We start from the raw sequence: 16,229 nt of genomic DNA, 5'->3' as shown, positions 1-16,229 counted from the left end.
TACAGTGCTGCTGTCATTCTTTCTAGGAGCATGCAGAACCTCCCAACTCGCGAGAAGCCTTACCTTGTATTGTGCCATACCCAGGCCTGTACCCACTGCACCCAAGACACAGAGTCTTGGCTTTGTCTAAAGTGTCCCAATCTAGCACCTTGCAGTCCTCAAAAACAGATACTCTCCCATATGCTTACGTGGCCAGGTCACTGTGTAGCTGGGTCTCTACCACTCTTCCACAGAAGTGGAACTGCCGTAGCTTTCCCCGTGTGCCTGTTGGACTACAAGTGCTCCAGTTCTGGGGTCCAGCTTTTGATTTCTAGGCACTGGGCATAACTATCATGCCAAAAAATGCATTAGTGAAGGCTACGTGTAGTCTGGCTTAAAGTACCCAGGAGGCAGAGGCAGTTGGTTGCTGTAAGTTTCAGGCCAGTCTGGGCTGCTAGTGAGACCTGGTCTTTTTTGGGGGGTGGTGGTGAAAAGGCCAGGCATGGTGGCACATGCCCCTAGAGTCCCATCACTTGGGAGGCAAAGACAGGTGGATCACTGAATTCGAGGCTACCCTTGTCTACGTAGTGCCCGAACAGGTAGAGCTACATAATGAGACCTTGCCTTAAAAGAAAAGAAAGAAAACTAGCCTCAGTGGTGCACACATAATCCAAGCACTTGAGAGACAGAGGCAGGCAGATCTCTGAGTTTGAGGCCAGCCTGGTCTACAAATTGAGCCCAGGACAGCCAAGATGACACAGAGAAACCGTCTTGAAAAACCAAAAGAAACAAACTTTGATGGTGTATACATCCTGTGCAGCCTAGATTCAGGCTTTCAGTGGGGAGTATGCAACTCTTCCCTGACACTCGGGGAAGTCAAGGATTTCAAAGATTTGGAGGTCTGAGCTGAGTATTAAGTTGAAGGTCAAGGGTGCTTTTTTGTTCTTTGATCTTGAACTTAACCTTCCTCCGGCTCTGCCTCCTGGATGCTGGGACTGATAACAGCATCATTCAGGATTCGGAGCTTGTTCTCTAAAGCTCATGCTTTCAATCCCTGCCCTATTAGCTTTCTGCCCCACGCCCTCCTTCCAGAAGGACGCTTGTGAGGTCAAGGTAGGGTTACATAACAGACTACTTTAAAAAGATAGATAGATACATACATACGTACATACATACGTACATACATACATATAGAGAGAGCGATTTATTATGAATATAACCTTAAGATCATAGACTTTTGAGTCCTTTGGGACAACAAAAAACATCAAAATGATAGTGATTGCCAGAAGTCGGAGCGTGGGCCAGAGGGAGTGCTCAAATAGAGCAGATGCGAAGCCTCAAGATAGAAAGGAAAGAAGCCAATGTGTGTGTGTGTGTGTGTGTGTGTGTGTGTGTGTGTGTGTGTGTGTGTGATGGGGAGCGTATGACTTGGTCTTGTACCCCCACACTTGTACACACCTCAGCGACACAGCAGGGAGACCCCTCCCCAGGAGGGACTTCCAAATGTCTGATCAGGATTCCTCAAAGCAAAGCACCATATCCCAGTTCCCGGGTCGGTGCGCATTTCCTCAGAAGGTGGGAAGGAATGCACTGTTCACACCTGAGCTGGCTAAGGAGGAAGAAGGCCCTGACTAGGGATCTAGGACCCGAAATTACCTGACTGGAGTCTGAGGCCTGGAGGGGCCTAGAGACTGGGGCACCACTCCGTCCCGTCGAATCTCGCGGGGCCACGAGGGGGCGCAGCGCTCCAAAGCTAGAGCCGATTCGCCCCTGGGGCGGGGCTACGGCAGTCGCGCGTGCGCACGCGTGGTGTGTCACGGGGCGGGGCGGGGCGAGCGCGGCGCGGCACTCGGGGCCTGGCTTCCCGGCACCGCAACCTCCGTCGCGTACCCAGCACCGCCTCGGTGCGGCCCGGCCCAGCCCGGCCCCATGTACCGCGCGCTGTATGCGTTCCGCTCGGCGGAGCCCAACGCCATGGCGTTCGCGGCGGGCGAGACCTTCCTGGTGCTGGAGCGCAGCAGCACGCATTGGTGGTTAGCGGCACGGGCGCGCAGTGGCGAGACGGGATACGTGCCGCCTGCCTACCTGCATCGCCTGCAGGTGAGTGTGTCCCTCCTTCCCAGGCCTCCCGGACGAACCCCTTTGCCAACACGCAGAACCGATCCAGGAAGCTCAGCTAGATTCTTCGGACTTCTACCAGACAAGGAGTTTGAGAATCTGACCTTAAGTCCCAAGAGCCAAAAGGACTTGAGACCCTGGGGGCCGCCAGTACCCACCAAAGCCTAGGCCTTTGACATCTCTCACCGCAGGCCTGTGAGAAGCTTAATTCCGGGGCTAGGACTTCAAGCTCCCCCATATCCAGAATCAGAGCCTCCATCTGAATAGAATTCTCGAGCAGGACCCAGAGACTCCAATCCCTTAGACCCTTACTAGTCCCCTGCCCTGAGTCCCCAGGAGGCCACACTCCTGCCTCCCTCCCCGCCCCATTTGGAGCCGCCACCTCTACGATGAAGACCACTGTGCCCTCCACTGATGCTGTGCCACCTCATACACCACCTGTTCCCCCCAACCACCCTCCAGTCCCCACCCCTAACCCACACACTTGGACCCCAGAGCCATAGGCATCCCTGTCCCTTCTGTGACTCCCAATGCCTGTAATATCTCTGTATCCTGAACTCACCCACCTATCACCCTCTTCCCCAAGGACTATTTACCCAACCCTTTTAGAACCAAGGCCTTTAACCCCTACTGACAAGGCTCCCTGGTACTGCCTCCACTACCCCCACAAGCCTTCAGTCCCGCCTTCTCAGACTTCCTTCTTCTGAAATCTGGGAGCTCCATCCTGGCATGGGAGCTGTCCACACTGTGAGGAAGTGAGCCTCCTCCACAGCCTTCCCCTGTTCTGAAGATGGCCTGGTCTCCTTCCAGGGCCGGCTGCGGCTCCTGTTCCTGTTTCCTCGGGAGTAGAGTCCTGCTGCAGTGTGTCTCCAGTTAGTCTATTCTGACTGTAGGAGGAAGGGGGACCCAGAGCAGCCCCGGCTGCGCCAGACTCCTCCCCTGCCCTAGTCCCCAGCTACAGGAAACATCCTGTGCCAGCCCAGTTAAGGACAGAAATAATGTGATAAATTTGGAATTGTCCTCTGGCCTTATCGTCGGATAGGGACCCTTCCTTGGTTCCATGGACTTCCTTTATAGACCCTCAGTCTCATCTTGCCTAGAGGTGCTTGGGTGACAGGCACCAGGTCAGCTCAATCTAAACCGTGTCATGCCTAGTCCACCCTCTGAAGCCCTGGGGTCTCACTGGACACTTCGGGGAAGTCTTCCCTTCTCCTCTTGGCCTGTGGAGTCCCCCTGCTCAGCCAGCACTGGTAGGGCTGGGGCTTTGAAATGATCACTTCCTCAGTTTCTTTCTGCACACTCCCAGTCTCCGTCTGTGTCATTCGCCCAGCCCCCCCTCCCCCCCCCCCCCCCCCCCCCGCACCTGCGCATTTATGTTTCATTTTCACCCAGCCTTGTATTTACCTTTCCTTCTCAAACTTTCCCGCTCTGTCTCTGGGTCTGGGTCTTCCTGTTTTGACTCTCACTGTCTGCCCCTCGGGCCTTCCCTCTTCACGTGTCACATTGTCTGTGCTTTAACCCCCCCCCATCTGTCTGTCTTTTGTCTCCCTGGCCCCCCCCCAGCACCTCTGTATACCTCATGCTGCCGGAAGGACTTTGCTGACCCCTGTATCCATCTGCCTCCATCTGGGAAGCTTCTTGAATTCACTCTCGAGCTAGCCATGGTGGTTTATGCCTACAGTCTCAGGAGGATTACCACGAGTTCTAGGCCAGCCTGGGCAACATAGCAACTTCCAGACCAGCTTGGGCAGCAGAGACTCTCATCTCAAAAAACAAATAAACAAACAAACAAACAAAAAACAAACAGCCACCCAGCCGACCAAAACAACCAACCAACCAAACTCTACCCCAGAGTGTGCTTGCTTCTGCTCTGGGGTTCCTGTGGAGTGTGCACACTGGCCAGCCCCGTGGCTGTAACCCACATCTCCCTCCGTGCCAGACTCAGGGTAACCTAGGATGACAACATCCTGGGATCTGGCCTGTCTTTCAAGTCTCTCCTTTACCACAGGCACAGAGTGGCTTCCTAGACATGGTCTGAAAAACTAGTAGGGCAGCTCGGGAGGATGGAAGGGGAAGGCCCTATGACGGACTAGTCTTACCTCCCAGCACTTGGGAAGGTCCCTGTGGAGACAAGGCTGTTTTGGGAATGTGACCTTGGTTTTGTGAAGGATCCAGGGTGACTGATTAAGCATTCCACACGCTGGACTCTTCCTTTTGGCATCTGACGCTGGGCTCTGAGCCAAGCCCAAGGGTAGGCTAGGTGTACAGTGCTGGTCACAGTCTGGGATTCCTATTGGATTCGCTCTAGACCTGTAGTTTTCAGAACTGTCTTTGCCAAGAGTCGTCGTATGGGATCAAATCCTGAGGGGGGAGCCTCTAAATGTAAAGTACCACACAGAGTCTGCCCTGTGCCCCCCTGCTTCCTGAGTGACACAATTTGAGCACTTCATTCCATATTCCATTTTGGCTGTCTGCTAGTGTCCAGAATTCTAAGCTAGTTCCAGCCTGGGCTGGGGCTGGGCTGACCAACCCCACTTGGCCCCCAGGTCTAACTGCCCACCTACCTTTAGGGCATGGAACAAGATGTCCTCCAAGCTATTGACCGGGCCATTGAGGCTGTGCACAACACAGCCATGCGAGATGGAGGCAAGTACAGCCTGGAACAGCGTGGAGTCCTTCAGTGAGTATCTGGGAAGAGAAGGTAACACTTTCCCTTGAGTGTGATGACTCCTATATGAGGGCTAGAGATACTATAGGGTTGCTATGAAGTACCACAGAACGGAATGGACCATGGGAAAGATGGTGGTCTGAGGGGCCTGTCCTGTTAGGTCTCAGCATCCCACAGGTACAAAATGAGATCTTTGGGAGTAGGGAGGAGCCTCTCACCACCATGGCCCACTTGTCTCTCTATCAGGAAGCTGATCCATCACCGGAAGGAGACCTTGTCTCGAAGGGGCACCTCAGCGTCCAGTGCTTCAGTCATGACCCCATCCGCCAGTGACCACCATTTAGATGCTGCTGCGTCTCGGCAGCCCAACGGGGTGTGTCGAACCGGGTTTGAACGGCAGCATAGCCTGCCCAGTTCTGAGCATCTCGGGACAGATGGAGCCCTCTACCAGGTATGGAGCGAAGGGTATCTTTTTAGAAGGAGGTATGTGGGGCTCAAGGGTCCACTCGGGTCGCAGGTGCAGCCTGCCCTCCCCCAGATGGTTCCTCCCTTCTCTCAGGTCCCACCACAGCCTCGGCGAGCAGCACCCACCACCCCTCCCCCACCAGTGAAGCGCCGGGATCGAGAGGCCCTGGTGATCTCAGGGAGTGGTGAGAGGGCCAGGCTGGGGTAATTGGGATGGGAGAACCCTGTGCTTGGAATGGCGCGCTGCCCATGTTAGGAAAGCGGGAGCTCTGAACTTGGGGAGAATTTTGAGGAGTCGGGGCCCCCAGGCATGGCGAGGAGAGGGAGAGCCTGCCCAATGAACTGGGTCCTGTACTAGGGTCAGGGTCTCAAGGCCAGGAAGCATGGGGCTCCCCAGTAGGTTGCCCCTACATCACCTTTGCTCTTTGTCCACAGGTGGCCGTGCTGCAGTACCCTCTGGGGGTAGTTCCACATCCAGTGGCTCATCGGTCAGCAGCACCTCCATGGACACACTGTACACTGGCTCCAGCCCTTCTGCTCTAGGTCCCAGCTGCTCACCCACACCTCCACCTGTACCTCGCCGCGGTGCCCACACCGCCGTGTCCCAGGCCCAGCCCTCTCCCTCCAAGGCACCGTCTCCTGAGCCCCCTGTGGAGGAGGCAGCAGCTGATGCAAACCCAGCCCCTGAAGACCAGGAAGCTCAGGGTGCACTGAGCCCGGAGCACTCCACCGAGGAGAAGCCAGCTGCTGAGACGGCTGTGCCACGGACCATTGGGGCAGAGCTGATGGAGCTTGTGCGGAGAAACACTGGTCTGAGCCATGAATTATGTCGTGTGGCCATTGGTGTTGTGGTGGGACACATCCAGGCCTCCGTACCAGCCAGCTCACCTGTCATGGAGCAGGTCCTCCTCTCACTGGTAGAGGGCAAGGTGAGGGTGGGCAGCATGGCCAAGGAGCCTTCCCACCCTCAGCCAGCCTGCTAGTCCCACCCCTCCTGCCCTCACCCGTTTGTGCAGGCTGTCTGTGACAGGTATCTGTCGAGCTCTGGCTCTTGGCTTTCCTTGTGCTGGGCATTGGGGTCGTTTGAGTTGACCCATAGAAGGGAGGAAGAACATTCTAGACAGAGGTTCAGCTTGGATGAGGACCAAGAGGCAGGACCAAGCGTGGCTCACAGGAAGGAGGAGTTGGAAGGTGGATGGTGCGGCTGGATCGCAGGCAGTGTGGGAGCAGATGGTGTGGGAGTAGGTGAGCCTGAAGCAGGCGATAGAGGAGACCAGGATGCGGTAGGAACAGAGAAAGCGCCCTGCCGCCTGGAGGGGCTTAGCACTGTCTGTGATGCTCCTTCTGTCTTTGGGATTCTGGGTGCAGGGAAAGAATAGACGGAGGATGTGGGTGAGAGCCGTACCTTGCCAGCCTTGGCAGTGTAGAGAAAAGTTGCTTGGAGAGCTGTGATGGGGGCCGAGGTGCCAACTTGGATGATGGTGAATGAGGTGTGGGCCTTTCGAGATGTCTGTAGTCCCTTCTGAAGATTAGGGTACTGGTGCTGGGCGTGGTGACGCACCCCTCTAATCCCAGCACTCGGGAGGCAGAGGCAGGTGCATCTTTGAGTTTGAGGCCAGCCTGGTCTACAGAGTGAGTTCCAGGACAGCAGGGGCTACACAGAGAAACCCTGTCTTGGGGGGGAAATGAGGTTACTGGTCAGAAGGAATGGGAGTAGTGAGTCCTGACTGCAGGATGGCATCAGAGTGGGCCAAAGGTACTTCCTTAGGCTCCAGCTATGGTTTTGGTTGGAGTGAGTAGGGTGCAGTGGGCCAGTGGTTTGCATGCCAGCGCTGGGCAGAACAGCCGGTGTCTGGTACAACAGGCCCTGTGTCACCTGTGGAACAGGGAACAAACATTCAGAGTCACATTCAAGGCGCGACAGGCTTCGTGCCTGCCTCGTGGGATCTGCTCATCCAGGTCTAGAGTGAGAGTTGGGAATGTTGGAAATTCCCTCAGCTGAGTCTTAAGCAGAGGCCTGAGCCGAGAGGTCAGCACTGGAATCATCCCACCCAGTGTGGGTTTTGTGGGACCTCAGTTGAGAGAGTGTTAGGCTTAGGGCCCAGGCCTTGGAGGCTTCCTGGAGCAGGCGGTGTGCAGGTACTGTGCTGAGTCATGCTTTGCCCTCTTCCCTTAGGACCTGAGCACAGCCCTGCCCTCGGGGCAGGTCTGCCACGACCAGCAGAGGCTTGAGGTGATCTTTGCAGACCTGGCTCGGAGGAAGGACGATGCTCAGCAGCGCAGCTGGGCGCTATATGAGGATGAGGATGTCATCCGCTGCTATCTGGAAGAGCTGCTGCACATCCTGGTAAGGGGTCTACCAGCACGGGAGACATGACGCCTACCCTGGCTGTCCTCTTTAACGCTTGGGTCGCTTCCGCTCACACCTGCTCATCTCACTGGGTGACTCTCCTCTACAGACTGATGCAGACCCTGAAGTATGCAAAAAAATGTGCAAAAGGAATGACTTTGAGTCTGTTCTCGCCTTGGTGGCCTACTACCAAATGGTACGTACTAGACAAGGGGAGGGGCCCAGAGGAGCGTGGGCAGGAGTAAGGGCACTGAGCACACAGGTTCTTCTGCCAGGAACACCGTGCGTCTCTGCGGCTGCTGCTCCTCAAGTGCTTCGGTGCCATGTGCAGCCTGGACGCAGCGATCATCTCCACACTCGTATCGTCCGTGCTGCCTGTGGAATTGGCACGGGACATGCAGACTGACACACAGGGTGAGGTGGCGGTGGGCGCTCCCTGCCACGTAGAGAGTGTTCCCATCACCTGTTGGGGACTCCGGGCCCTCCAAGGATTGCTGACTGCCTTCCTTACCCCTCTAGACCACCAGAAGCTCTGTTACTCCGCCCTCGTCCTGGCCATGGTCTTCTCCATGGGAGAGGCAGTGCCCTACGCACACTATGGTAAGAACCACTGAGCAGCGGAGTCCAGGTCCCAGAGGTAGGCCCCGTAGGTGCCCCAAGGCCCTGGAGACCTACTGACCACAGCCTGACAAGGAGAGGGTGTTCCCAAGGCTCACAGAAAGCCAAGGAGACTGGACTATATGGGAAGGAAAAGCTAGGTCTGTAGGTTTTGTTATGGCCCCTCTTTCAGAACACCTGGGCACCCCCTTTGCCCAGTTCCTGCTAAGCATCGTTGAGGACGGCTTGCCATTGGACACCACCGAACAGCTGCCAGACCTCTGCATGAACCTGCTGCTGGCTCTCAACCTGCACCTGACAGGTGGGTGGTGCCCGTCTGGAAGGTGGCTGACCAGAGTGGGGGTTCGCAGGCTCTGCACCCACAATCCTTTCTTGTCTCCCTCTGTGTCTTTCCTCAGCTCCTGACCAGAATGTCATCATGGCTGCCCTGAGCAAACACACCAATGTTAAGATCTTCTCTGAGAAGCTGCTTTTGCTTCTGAACAGAGGGGGTGAGAGCCTAGAAGTCTGCACACGGGGGCCACTTCAACTCCATAACCGCCCCCCCTCTTTGAGCCCTCTACCTACAATGACTCTGGGACCCCAACCAGGCCCCCCTTGACTCCTGGGGACCCTTGTCTTCTAGATGATCCTGTACGGATCTTCAAACATGAGCCACAGCCACCGCACTCTGTCCTCAAGTTCCTGCAGGATGTGTTCAGCAGCCCCGCCACAGCCGCCATCTTCTACCATACAGACATGATGGCGATGATCGACATCACTGTGCGGCAGATTGCAGACCTGTCGCCTGGAGACAAGGTGCCCGGAGGTCGCTGCGGTGGGGATGGGCGCTGAATGGCAATTTAACCAGAATGGTGTGTATATGACCTTGAGTGGAGATGAGGGCCAGGGCTGCTGCCGCAAGAGCCAGGTAAGCGTGGAAGGCCACTCAGAAACCAGGACATGGCAGCCCGCTCTGTGGCAACTGGAGCAGGGTGTCTGAGGAGAGTTGGAATTGCTTCTCAGAAGAGGAAGTAGCTCACGGCCTTCCTGTGAGGGCAGTGTGGAGGCGAGGAAGCCCATGCATGAGTGGGTGGGGAGAGGCCAGTTTGGTGGTAAAATAGGTCAGGTTTGGGGGTGTGTTGGAAGTGGGCCCAGCAGAGCTTGCTTCTGGGTTGGTTTTAGGCGGTTAGGTGGATGGAGTACTGGTGACTAATGATGGAGGCCCAAGGAGCTCCTTAGGGAAAGATAGAGTTGTGTTTTGAATGGATCAAGATTGAGGACAAGCCAAGCAATGTGTGGTAGTGCACATCTTTGATCTCAGCACTCAAGAGGCAGATCCACCTGCACCAGCCTGGTGTACATAGTAAGTTCCAGGACAGCCAAGGTTGTTACAGAGAAACCCTGTCTCAAAATAATAAATAGCTGGGTGGTGGTGGCGGCGGCGGCGCACGCCTTTAATCCCAGCACTCGGGAGGCAGAGGCAGGCAGATCACTGTGAGTTCGAGGCCAGCCTGGTCTACAAAGTGAGTCCAGGACAGCCAAGGTTACACAGAGAAACTTTGTCTCGAAAAACCAAAAATAAATATATAAATAAAATAAATAAAAGATTGAGGACAAGGCTGGGGAAAGCTCAGTTTATGGAGTGCTTGCCTTGCATACCTGAGACTCTGACTTTGGTCCCCAGCACTGAAAAAAATAAAATATTTGGAGATAACTGCAAAAAATAAAATACCCACAAGACATCCAGGTGCCAAGGCTTCCGAATAGCGAGTGAGCTAGAGACGTGTTGGAGGTGTCTGGGCAGAGATGTGACAGAGAGCCTATGACAACGTGGTCACCTAGGAATGAGATGATCGTATTCGATCGGGAAGCTTGGGTATTAGCTGTGACACAGCAGGACCAGCTACAGAGAAACCAAGGAACAAAACCTAGTGAGCAAGCCACAGACTGTGTGCCTGAGGGGAGCCGCCCTGCCAGGAGCCCGAGGTGGGGTGGAGAATTAGTCTTTGAATTTGTCGCATGGGAAGCAGCGGGTGCAGGGACCCGCGTCTGAATGGAGAGTTGAGAACACTTGAAGTTACTAGGAGACGAGGAAGGACTTGGAAGCTGTAAGTAAACGTAGCCAATGTTCTGTACTGGGAAATAGAAAGGTGGGCCAGGTGCTAAAAGGAAACTATTGGATCATGGAGGGTCTTTTAAGGGGGGTGCTGGGACATGGCCTGGTGGAGGGGGAAGCATAGAGAAAAGGACCCTGTGTTGGGCGGAGGAGGCCACAGCAAGAGGTGAGCAGATGAGGCAGGGGACTGACAGTGGTGGACTCTACTGTTCATTCTAGTGAGGGCAGGTGAAGGGTGGGGGCTGAGGTGGGGCTGAGAGCACAGACAGCTGCTCAGGCAGCTCACGTTTCAAAGACAGAAGATAGGCAGGAGACGCCTCAGGGGAAACCAGTGGGACCGGAGGCAGGAGAATCAAAGGGGACACATGCGTTTTGGGTCTCAACCTTTGGGTCAAAGCAGTGACAAGCAGGCAATTGGATATTCCTGTTGGGCGCTCACAGGACAGGTCTGCGTGACATGTATGAGAGAGAGTAGATTGCTGTTTCAGGCCGCAGGTGTAATTAAGTTCTTCTGGGGCAGGAGACAGAAGGGGAAGCCAAGGCTCTGACACACGTGGGACCTAGGGGACCTAGCACCCGAGGACTGGCAGGGTCTGGGCAGCCACACTCTGGGGTGCTGCGTGGCTGCAATGATTCATTCATTCACATAGTCAGCCCTTTAGTGTTGGATACATGCGAGGTCCTGGAGATGTAGTTCTGGTATTTGAGGCGTGCGAGCTGCTTTGTTGTTGCAGAGTCCATGGGGCAGTAGTGGCCAGTTCCTCTTTGGGGGCAATTCCAGTACTTCTCCGGGGGTCGCTGAGCCAGCCTGCTCTTCCCACAGCTGCGCATGGAGTACCTCTCCCTGATGCATGCCGTGGTCCGCTCCACATCCTACTTGCAGCACCGCCATCGGCTATCAGACCTGCAGGCTACGCTGCGGCGCATCCTGACTGAGGAAGAGACCTCACCCCAGTGCCAGATGGACCGCATGATTGTCCAAGAGATGTACAAGGAATTCCCAGAGCTGGGAGAGGTCCCCAGCTAGCACTTCTCTTTTCTCCCTTCTCTGCAGCCCTGGTCAGGGTTCAGGGAGCCTGGGGGGTTTGCTTAAGGATGTCTTGCACTGATGTGAGGGGATAAAGGATTGCAAGGGACCTAAGCCGAGCTCCTTTCCTGAAGTAGAGTCAATGTAAGGGGCCAAGTGTAGGAGTGGGGACCATGTCTGGGAACTACATTGGGACAGAGGAAATGTGCAAGCTGAAGACCCTCTATTTGCTGGTGGGCTGCCTCTTCAGCATGCCACCCACCCCATACCCACGTGCATACCCTGAGTCCTGCTGCTACTCCAGGCTGGGCCACTGCCATCCCTCCCAGCTGCCTGGTCTGAGTCCTGAGCCTCAGCAAGCCATGTCTTTAGGGTGAGGGAGGCACCTTCTGCCAGCTCTGTTCTTTGCCTTAGCTTTCAGTGAGTGTTGCTCATGTGCAGCCCTTACCCCCTTACGGACCGCTGTCCCCCAGACTCCTGCTTTCAGCCCCAGAGGCCTTCGCTAGGCTGTTGCCTTGAAAGCAGGGTCCTAGAGACAGGCCATCCATCCTGGAGCCTCATGGAACAGGATGATGGTGCTGAGAAAGCCAATGACAGAATCTATTTTCTCTGGGAAAAAAAAAAGTAGACTGAAAGCCATGTGTATTTTCCTATGCGCTACAGCTCACCTTCAGAAATAAATTCTAGGCATCAGGAATTGGGCTTCCCTGTATGATCCTGGGGGAGAGGATGGGTGGGGTGGAGGGCCTCAGGACCTCTCTGCTCCAGCTTATACTGACACGTGCAGCCCAGAGCTGATGGACCTTGACAAGACTGGCCTCCCTCCTGTGCTTTCCCTTCTCCGAGGGCCCAGTGACAGCCAAGCACCCTGGGACACACCTCTAGGTGTCTCTGTCTTTTCGGTTTCATTCATAGCTTCTTGCTGGCCATGGTAGTGCATACCTTTAATCCCAGCACCTGGGAGGCAGAGACAGGTGGACACTTACAATCAGCCTAATTTACGTAGTTCATACTGTCGAGGGGTACATCATGAGAGCCTGTCTCACTGGAAAAATAGGTCAAATTTAAAAGTCGCCTAGTCCTGCAGTCACAGCCGTTCTTCGTCCCTCCCCTTCTCTTCCGTCCTCCATCTCCCTCTTAGGCCTCACGTGCTCCCTGTGGAGCAGGCGCTTCCCCAGCTCCGCTCTCCCTGAGCACAGCTGGCTTTCTCTTGTTACTTGGTCCATCATGATTCCTTCATTTTGTCACCTCAGCAGAGGTTTTATGATTTTTGTACTGACAGACTATGTCAACCAGGCCGGGCGTAGGTGTGCTTCCCTGCTTTGATACAGGCCAGAGATCCCTTCTCTTCCAGGTCAGCATAGAAGCTCTCACTAAAGTGGGCAGGGAAAAGTGAGGGCCCAAGGTCAGGAGCAGAGTCTGGTTCCTCAGGCATTTCTTAACCTGCAGCCCTATTCTGCACTCAGATCTACACATCCAGGATTTCATCAGGCTGCTGGAGCCTGGGGCAAGAAAGATGGCTTAGTGAGTCAAGTGCTTGCCAGCATGGAGGTCCCAGCACTCGTGTGAAAAGCCAGGTGTGGTGACATGCACTTGATCCCCCAAGACCCACATAGTAAGTAGCCAGAGAAGCAACTCTAAGCTGCCCTCGACATGTGCTCACACACAAAAGAATAGGTTTTAAAAATGGAAGGTGGAGAGAGGACTTGCCAGTTAAGAGCGCCTGCATTCTCGGGAAGGACCCCAGTTCAATTCCAGCATCCACATCAGGAGGCTCACAACTGGCCTGTTTACTCCTCCAGCTCCAGGGGATCCAGTGCCCTCTTCTGGCCTTTTGAGGAACTGCACAAACTCACTCAACACCTATATACAATGAAAAATGAGAATTGTTTTCCCTAAGTAGAGGGGCTGGAGAGGTGGCTCGGCAGTTAAGAGAACCATCTCCTCTTGAAGGTGGCTCAGGTTCGGTTTCCAGCACCTACATAGTGGCTCTCAATCACCTGGAACTCTGCTTCTAGGGGATCTGGTGCCCTGTTGCGACCTCTGCAGACACACATAGACACACATGGAGTAGACATACATCCATGCAAGCAAAGCATTCATACACATATTTTTAAATGTAAATAAAAAAGTAAAGGTATAGAGCAGTAGAAAAAGGAATATTTGATACCACCATCTAGCCTTACCGTGTACGCACAAACACACAAGATATATGTAGCAGGCAGAATAGAGGCTAAGGTTGCTGAGGAAAGTGAACGCGAGGCAGGGACACTTCAAAGGAAACCTATCGGGTAGAGGGAGTCTTAGTGATCTTCCAGGCATCGTCCCTCCTTAGCCATTGGCTCTGTCAGAAAGCTGGAGCTCACAGGCACCAGATAGAGGGACAATGTGCCCACTGCTCCCTGCCCTGAGTTATTTTGCCTCCTTGTCACGTCCAGAGTCAATGGCACTGATTTCCAGCCATGACTGCTTCCACTAGAGGACTGCAAGCTGGAAACCATTGCTCTCAGATGACCAAGATGGTGAAAGCAGAGGGTTCCCAGGAAGCTGAGGCAGGAACACGGGTTGGTCCGCATCCACCATTTGCTGTGGTGCACTTTGTGGCAAGAGCTGGGCTGTTCTGTGCTTTGTTGGAGGGCTGGCTCCTAGATAAGCAATGTTTAGCTTTATGAAGCCCACATTCAAATTTGCAGGGTTGTCCAAGGGCCCCTGCACATGTTAAGAGACACAGAAGTGCTAGCTAAGAGCTATGTAAACACTGGGTCATATTCCCAAAACTCCTTCAGCAAACACCCTGATGAGGGTCTTACAGCCTAAAAGTGTAGGCATAATGGTAGATTTCCTCTCAGGTAGGGACAGGTGTTTTTGAGACAATGCCTCTCCAGCTGCTTGGAAGGGTAGTTGTGGGATGTGGCTAGGTAGGGAAAGGATGAAAGAGAGCACTTAGCTCTGTCAAGAAAGGACAATATTTGGATGGAGTTGAGAAGCAAAGGGGAGCAGTAGGAATCTGTAGACTGAGCATTATTTTGACCAGAAATGGCTCCTAAAGTGGATGCCCAAAGGTCTGGCCCATGTGGGACATGCACTGAACCCTAAATTACTCATGCACAGCCTTGTGAGAGGCTCAGCAATACAGCTAGTATGACTAGCCAGATGTTTCACAGATGTTTCCCATCTGCCCTCTGAGCTGGGGAGTTATGAGCAGGCTGCCACATCCACCCAATATTCATGTGGGTGCTGAGATCTGAACGCTGGTCCTCACCCTTATATGGCAAGTGCTTTAGCTACTGAGCCATCATCCCAGCCCCACCCCAGCCCCCATTTCTTTGTTTTCTGAGACAGGGTATGTCTGTGTAGCCTTGGCTGTCCTGGACTTGCTTTGTAGACCAGGCTAGCCTTGAACTCACAGAGATCTGCCTGCCTCTGCCTCCCTGAGTGCTGGGATTACAGATGTGTGCCACTGAAGCCTGCTTGCCTTCCCCTCCTCCACTTTGTTTTAAATGATCCAGAAATATGCCTGAATGCAGACTTTATTTATTTATTTATTTATTTATTTATTTAATTTATGTTAATTATGTGTACAGTGCTCTGCATGCATGTGTGCCTGCATGCCAGAAGAGGGCACCAGATCTCATTATAGATGGTTGTGAGCCACCATGTGGTTGCTGGGAATTGAACTCAGGACCTCTGGAAGAGCAGAGACTGCTCTTAACAACTGACCCATCTCTCCAGCCCTGCCTTCCCCCACCCCTTTCTTTTTTCTTTTCTTTGTTTTTTGGTTTTTCGAGACAAGGTTTTTCTGTGTAGCTTGGCTGTTCTAGACTTTGTAGACCAGGCTGACCTCAAACTCACAGCAATCCACCTGCCTCTGCCTCCCGAATGCTGGGATTAAAGGCGTGCACCACCACCCATACCCAGCTGCTTTTTCTCCTTTTAATAGAAGAATAACACACCACAAAAAGTACGATATTCAAAGGGCATAACTTGCACCTTTTCATCAATTTACTATTACTTGCTGTTGTAATGCTTATTCAAATCCCTTATCCATATATGGACCAATTATGTACCATATATGTACATACCTCTGCTGTCTGGTCTTGTCTCACATCACATCTAGCTCGGCCTCTGAGCCCTAAATGAACCCTGTCACTGGAACTATTGAGAAGAGGATGAGGATGAACCGCGCGGAGGGCTTACTGGGTCCTAGGAGGTAGGGACAAAGCTAGCCTTGGAAGCAGAGGGAGGAATTGTAAACATTTCACTTAAGAATGTGGGGCCGGAGAGATAGAGGGCTCAAGAGGTTAAGAGCACTGGCTTCTCTTCCAAAGTCCTGAGTTCAGTTCCCAGCAACCACACGGTGGCTCACAACCATCTATAATGAGATCTGATGCCTTCTGACATGCAGGGGTACATGTAGGCAGAGCACTGTATACATTTTTTAAAAAAATGTGGTGGGTCCTTATGGAGTGGAGTGGCACGTAGAGAGGTCAGAGGACAACTCTGTAGAGTGCGTCCCTCCTTCCACTTTTACATGGGTTCAGGGATCAAACTCAGGAGTTCAGACTTGGATATCAAGCACCTTTACCAGCTGAGCCATCATCTTGCAGGCTCCTCATTTTTGTCTTTCCAGGCAGTGCGTTAGAACTATTGCTGTGGGTTGGTTAGACACAGAAGTGGGCGCTTAACGAGAAACAAAGTTGAGGGAGCCTCCAGAATACAGCAGCCACAACCGGAGGAAGAGTGGACGCCGCTACATGCAGGAGGTTACATCGAATGCCATCTGTACTGGATGCCACGACTTAAGGGTGGATGGAGGTCTTCTACCAGCCCTGTTGGTGGGGGAGGGGGGCGGGGGGGGGCGGGGGGGGGGAGAACGGGGCTCGATTCCCTTCAGCAGTGGTGCCTT

At 53.8% G+C, this 16,229-nt stretch overlaps 1 protein-coding gene across 1 annotated transcript; it reads left to right on the top strand.

Moving 5' to 3' along the window:
• The first annotated feature begins 1,806 nt into the window (after window positions 1–1,806).
• On the top strand, window positions 1,807–12,020 carry NCKIPSD (NCK interacting protein with SH3 domain). The gene is made up of 13 exons (XM_084751668.1): window positions 1,807–2,079; window positions 4,668–4,777; window positions 5,012–5,216; window positions 5,325–5,415; window positions 5,666–6,159; window positions 7,407–7,577; window positions 7,690–7,776; window positions 7,856–7,994; window positions 8,100–8,180; window positions 8,371–8,499; window positions 8,597–8,689; window positions 8,824–8,996; window positions 11,120–12,020. Exons 1-13 carry the CDS (start codon window positions 1,909–1,911, stop codon window positions 11,321–11,323), a joined length of 2,148 nt encoding a protein of 715 aa, XP_084607794.1. The 5' UTR covers window positions 1,807–1,908; the 3' UTR covers window positions 11,324–12,020.
• The last annotated feature ends 4,209 nt before the right edge of the window (window positions 12,021–16,229 follow it).

The sequence above is a fragment of the Acomys minous genome (genome assembly GCF_964271855.1).
Source record: "Acomys minous genome assembly, chromosome: 13".
Classification (NCBI taxonomy): domain Eukaryota; kingdom Metazoa; phylum Chordata; class Mammalia; order Rodentia; family Muridae; genus Acomys; species Acomys minous.
The sequence above is the reverse complement of the archived record's forward strand: the minus strand, read 5'-3'. Positions and strand labels throughout refer to the sequence as shown.